General features: G+C 43.1%; 1 protein-coding gene across 1 annotated transcript; it reads right to left on the reverse strand.

Annotated features, from left to right (window-relative positions):
* Nucleotides 1–880: 880 nt before the first annotated feature.
* foxb1a (forkhead box B1a) lies at nucleotides 881–1,939 on the reverse strand. The gene has a single exon (XM_073472509.1). The coding sequence runs from the start codon at nucleotides 1,820–1,822 to the stop codon at nucleotides 881–883; it is 942 nt and encodes a 313-aa protein (XP_073328610.1). The 5' UTR covers nucleotides 1,823–1,939.
* Between the last annotated feature and the right edge of the window lie 4,291 nt (nucleotides 1,940–6,230).

Here is a 6,230-nt window from a genome sequence, read left to right on the forward strand (position 1 = left end):
AAAACAAAACAACAGCAATAACAACAACAGGAACAACACAAATTTTTAGAATGCATGCTTTACCTAAAAAAAAAATAAAAATAAAAATAAAAAGTACAAATTTACAGCATCTGATACACATGGTCACCACAGCCTTTTAAATTAAATGCTTCACAGAACATTTTCTGGAAAATAGATATCTAAAACATAAAACTAAAAAGTGCATTTTACAACATTTCAGTATCAGTTATTTGCAATATTCACATCTTGCATTTTGAGGACGTCTCACAATACTACTTTTCCATTTTGAAAAGATTTTCATAACTCAGTTTGCTTTGCTTTTTTTCTTTTTTTTTCTTTTTGTACAGGGATGGTAAGAACAAATCTAAACCCTAGTCCTATTTGGTATACCCTTACCCATCATTCCAGTAGTAGAAGCAAACAAAAACACAGAGCCATTGCCTCGCAATTTCATTGACATTACAGTGGTCACACAGGAACGGTGCAAAAGTTTTGCTATTCGATCAGACTGAAGAGGAAAACTGCCACGGGAATTACAAGCACCTCAAAAATCAAGAGTTGACGGTGCCAAAAACAAACTCCCCCCCTGGATCTCCTCAGTGGCTCCACGTTCAACACGCACATGTCACAATAAACTGAAAAATAGAACTATCAAATAATTTATATTTTCAAGAGCAATACTTCGCTGTGCGATTCTGTGCTGGACTTCTATGACACAATTTAAAGCGACACATTCAACACATACACAAATAAATCGATATGCAACTGCAACTCGCCTTGATAGTTTCCGACGACAGAAAATATAAACTTTGGACTCGGTAAAAGGGTTAGGCCTGGGAGCCGGCCAGCAGTTCGTTCACTCGGGTGAGAGTTGAGCTGGTCAGTGCACAGCCACAGACTGCAGTGTGGAGGGGCTCGTCAGAGTCTCGCTCGGGGTCGCAGGGCTGCTTTGGCTCGTCGCTGTCTGTGGGGACGTCGGGCTCAGAGACTGTGGAGAGTTTGATAGAAAGGCGGGGATGTGTGGCGGTAACGCCGAGAAACCGGACATGGAGGTCGGGGTGGGCTTGATTGGCACAGGAATAGCCGGTAAGGACTGTCCCCCGTGACACAGGGACTTGATGGGCATGCCATAGGCACTGTAGTCGCTGCTCGCCATGGAGATGGGGGCCGCCGTGTCAATCACGCTGGTGTTGTACATGTGGGGCCAGGCTGTCGTCAGCTGGTTGTGGAGCGGGTACCCGGCAGACATGGACTGCATGGTGGAGAACGCCAGACTCCCCGGGACCTTGTACTCTCTGGCGATGATGTTCTCGATGGCGAACGGATGCTTAAAAGTTGACGACTGAGACACTCCGAGGTTGTAAGTTGACATTTGGGGCAGGTGCGTGCCGGTGGCCGCCAGCGCGCTCAGCCTCAGCTTGGCTTGCTGCTGGAGGTAATGCGCAGCATCCGACTGCTTACTCGGAGCCAAGTGATCGGATGAAGTCAACACTTTGAACCTTTTGCGGCGTCTCAAGAAACTTCCATTCTCAAACATGTCCCCGCAGCTGGGGTGCAGAGCCCAGAAACTGCCCTTACCTGGCTGATCTGGGCGCCGGGGGATCTTAATAAAACAGTCGTTGAAGGACAGGTTGTGTCGCAGGGAGTTTTGCCACCGCTGAGTGTTTTCTCTGTAATAAGGGAATCTATCCATGATGAACTTGTAAATTTCACTGAGAGGCAGCATCTTCTCGGGGCAGCTCTGGATCGCCATGGCAGTGAGGGAGATGTAGGAGTAAGGTGGCTTCTGATCGCTGTACGTGTTTCTCCCTGGACGAGGCATCCTCGATGTTTTCAGGGGAGGAAAAAAAGCAGTAAAAAAGTAGTCTCCCTTAATTCCTGGGCGAAAGCTTGCCGCTCTTCATGAAAACAACCGCGGAGGAAAAAGTTTCAACACGGGCAGAGCTGGAGTTGCGTTGCGCGTAAAACGACAGCCGGGTGGAGCGCCTCTGCAGTGTGCAGGCGGGCGGACGGTGCACATTTATGGAGTGACGGCTGCTGTAAGTCTTTCTTGCAGAGTAAGTCAGCTTGTCCCGCTAGCAGAGCTGAATAGACTTCATTTGGCGTCCTCGATAAGACGAGCTAAGTGGATGCCTCCATGGCCTTCCTCTAACCATCTGATAGTTTTATGTAGTGACATGAGCAGAAAAGACCCCTGTAGAGGCGCTCCATTAATGTGCCACCTCTTTGCTATCACATGACAATTGCCATGGGAGGAGGGGGCTGGGAGGAAGGCATAATCTGGTTTCATTTACACCTATTTACATGGACACCTTGGGCCAATGGAAATCATTTCCATTTGAAGACAGAAAAAGGGGTGAAAAGGCTCGGCAACCGGAATTGAACTGCGATGGCACTCAGTGTGTGAAGGTATGCGCTAAAATACTTCTTCAGCGGACTTTGCCGTTAATTCACGTGTATATAACGTTAATGGACGTGAGGATGATTCGGCATATTGTCAATTTAATGACATAGTGTCATAACTATTTGTTCTGTTTTAAAGGCAGATGTGAGTTGTATATTATCTACATGGATATATTAAAAATATCCCTGTATGTGATGAGCAAACCTTTTTTTATTTTATTTTTTTAAAAGATGAGCTGATTTTACAGATGAGATGCATTTTGCCTTCCTTCCTCATTGCACTCTAATATTGTTGACGAAACGCGATACAAAATAATTAGCCACGAGCAAGTGTGTTGATGAGCCGACTATTAGTTTTTCTCAGCTAATTTCGCCCAGAGCTGAGCAGAGGAAGCAGACGATATGAAAACATCAACACAATGCAAACAGCGTTATTCAAAAAACCCCAAACTTCATGAGGCAATCAGGTCCATTGTGTTTATGTAAAGGAGATTCAAAAGTACTTCAGAAATGCAAATAAACCCTTGAGGATGGTGTGGCGAAAACTGTATAAAATATCCATAAGTCAATTATATGAATGTGAAAACCAAATGGGAAGCCTATTTTGAGCTATTGCCATTCAAGCTTTTGGCCAGGGCCACCTTTCCGCTTGGAGGGTTTGCAATGCCCGGGACCACACACACGCACACGCAGATTTGCTCATAATTTATGCTAATTTCCCCCCATAAATCCACAATGCACCCCATCACCAGTCTGACGGATTACGAAAAGAATCGCATTGCGGGGGGACACCGCAGCTATTTTTTCACCCAGAAAGCAGGAGCAGGCTGGAGGAGAGGAGAGGAGAGCGTCCTCGCTGCTGCATGAGGGCTGTTTAACAATCTAAAAAACCCCGAATCAATACAAAAAAGGAAGAGGAAAAGTAGAAAGTGTCTTTTTAATTCTAGAAAAAATTTAAACTGGAAAAAGTCACGTTTTAAAAAACTTTCAGCGCTGTTTTTCCCCTGCAGAGTGCCTTTTAACACCTGTCATTTCCCATTAATGTTCAGCTGAAAAGGTTTTGTCCAAAAGGAAGTGGCCCAGTCGACCCATCTCGGATAATGACAACACACTGCCAAGTACCAAACATCATCTGACATCCAGCTTATTCATTCATTCATTCGTTTATTTAAAAAGGAAAAAAAAAATACATATCATGCTGCTGGCTCTCACTCAGATTAGTATGTCCGTGTGCATAGCAGTCAAATCGGCGCTGGTTTTGTAATTGTCAGACTTTGTTATGTGTGATTAATATGAGCTATTAAAATAATACAAATACCAAGGCACGCAGCAAATTAAACAGAGGGTATTTGGATTTTACGCGCGATTTTACGCATGACTTTTACGCAAATATTTGCGAATATTTGTTTGCATAGTCTCAACTCACTCCTTTGCAAGTTAACCTGCAACTCTCGCATTAACCAGCCACACAGGAGCAGTAAGAGTATTTTTTTTCTTTACCTCCTCCTCTCACACACAGACCGGTGTGGCTTTTTGAGCTTCAGGGTTATGGGATATTGGTAGGCCTTTTGTCCCCGTCGAATGCACACACTGAAAATACCACCATGACTCTGAATCTGAATAGGGTTTTTAGCTGCTCCCAAACTCCCGAGTTCAAGCGGCAGTAGATCAAGTCTGCACTATGTTTGGTCATTTGTAGAAACCCGAACAAAGGTTGGGATAAGCCAAATTGCATTGCACTTGTGAACCGTGCCTCAGCCTGAAGTATCCTTTATAGCAGGAGGGGGGACCAAGAACAATTTTGTGTGAGCTTTCAAAAAAAAGAAAAAAAAAAAAGAGGAGCGAAAACAAAGGGCACTTTCTGAAACATCTTAAAGTAGAGTAGTGAGGCGTGACATTCCCAGGGTGACGAGACACAAAAGCTGAGGTCATGGGGATGAAAAAGAGAATCAAACAGCCACTTTCACACGTCTGCCCTCCACTGCTGCACCCCCCCGAACACAATAGGAAACAAATGTTGTTAAAAGAGGATCGATGCCATTCATCCTAAAGCAGCGAATGATAGCCAAACAATATTGTCACAGTGAATCGAGTTGAGATATGCTGCCACCCAGACCTGCGGAGGGAGAGAGAGAGAGAGAGAGAGACAGGGAGAGAAAGAGGAGGGGGAGAAAAAAAATCTGGCTTTCAGGGAACCATTAAGAGAAATTTAAAGCTGGGGGCTTTTTACGCAGGAGAGGGGTGAGATTAAAGTTTGGAAATAAAAATAATTTGATGTGGAAGAACTACTTTTATTTGATTTTTTATTTGATTTTTTAAATGTTGGTCTACATTTTTTGGACCCTTTTAATATATTATTTTTTATGATGATGTCAGATTTCTTTTCTTCTTTTTTTTTTTAGTTTACCTTACAGAGCACACAGACAGACAAATCATTGCTCAAGGTGAACAGATACGTATAATCCCTCCGAATTATGAGTGAAAATTACCGCAATTATTTCAATCTCTCGTCACGCAGATTATCGTGACCAGGCCTGCAGACTTAACAGGGATTTCTCGTCTACCTGCAGCCTCCGTGTGCAGCGCATGCACGTCCAGTGAAGGCAGGTACAGTTTGTCTGTCTGCTGCAAACTCTCCAACCCAGCCAATAGGCCCGCGCTGCTAATTAAGTCCGTGGTGATTTCAGCCCCCAGAGATGTTTTACGGTGCAATTAAGGACGCGCTGATGATAAGGTATGAATATTCAGCAGAATGACAATTAATTAGCAGACAGAGAGGACTCTTACTGCACCCTCCTCGATGGCAAATGTAGCCTATATGACGGGATACTCACACTACTTAAAGGCCATCTCATCACGATGCCCACTTGAACAGGATTTTTTTTTTAAAACCCAGAAAATAAAAGCATTAATTTCTATATTTGCAAACACGAACATTAATATTAGTCTACAATATGGTGATGTTTTTGTTTTTGCCGTTTATTTTTAACAAACAGTGGGATTATGGTGCAGGCAAAGCAGCCCGCTCCATTAGTTGTGTCTGGGTGACATCAGAGGGAGTACCTGGCAGAAGACCTCAGGGCATTTACAGCATATGCTCAGATTATGCTTAATGGTCTAATTACATAAATTAGGCATCCATTATACGGCACATCATCTGTAACAGATATCTCAATTTATACAGAGGCTGGAACTTGTAATTTAATTTGTCTGTGAAGAGTTTCTTGTAATTAAACACAAAAAGAGATGAAAAAGGGAAGAAATATTGAGCAGTAAGGCTTTTTTTATCCAGGAAACCAATGGATTTTTGATTATTTTCTTTTTTACGTTTTTATTTTTTAAATTAATTTACATTTTTATTTTATTTTACTTTATTCTAATTTTGGGACTACTTTTTCTGTCTTCGCAGCAGTTTCACTCTGCGACCATCAGATGGGGACAAGCTCTGTACTCTTTTTCAGTTATTGTGTTATGCTATCTATCTATCTATCTATCTATCTATCTATCTATCTATGATTTTATTTTGAAGGGTCAATGTGACAATTTGTGCACAGTATAAAAAAAAACACATCTACCCATCTATCTGCTGTATTACTATGAATTTGTGTCTGCAGGCGCGTGAGTGTGTGCATGTGAAGTGTGTGTGAAGTGTGTGTGTGTGTGTGTGTGGGAGGGCTGTCCCAGTTCATTGACTCCATATGGTGAGAAACAGCAGGACTGATGAGTGTACTACCTGAGGTCCGTGTTTGTGCTGTGGACTGTAACCAAAACACAGGCCCCCCTCCTGACCCCTCCCTGCATAATTCATTACAGACAAGACAGTGCGG

Source organism: Pagrus major, chromosome 8 (genome assembly GCF_040436345.1).
Source record: "Pagrus major chromosome 8, Pma_NU_1.0".
Taxonomy (NCBI): Eukaryota; Metazoa; Chordata; class Actinopteri; order Spariformes; family Sparidae; genus Pagrus; species Pagrus major.

Bases quoted from the DNA above. Each gene is read 5' to 3' on its own strand.
- foxb1a (XM_073472509.1), bottom strand. From the start codon at position 1,822: ATGCCTCGTCCAGGGAGAAACACGTACAGCGATCAGAAGCCACCTTAC.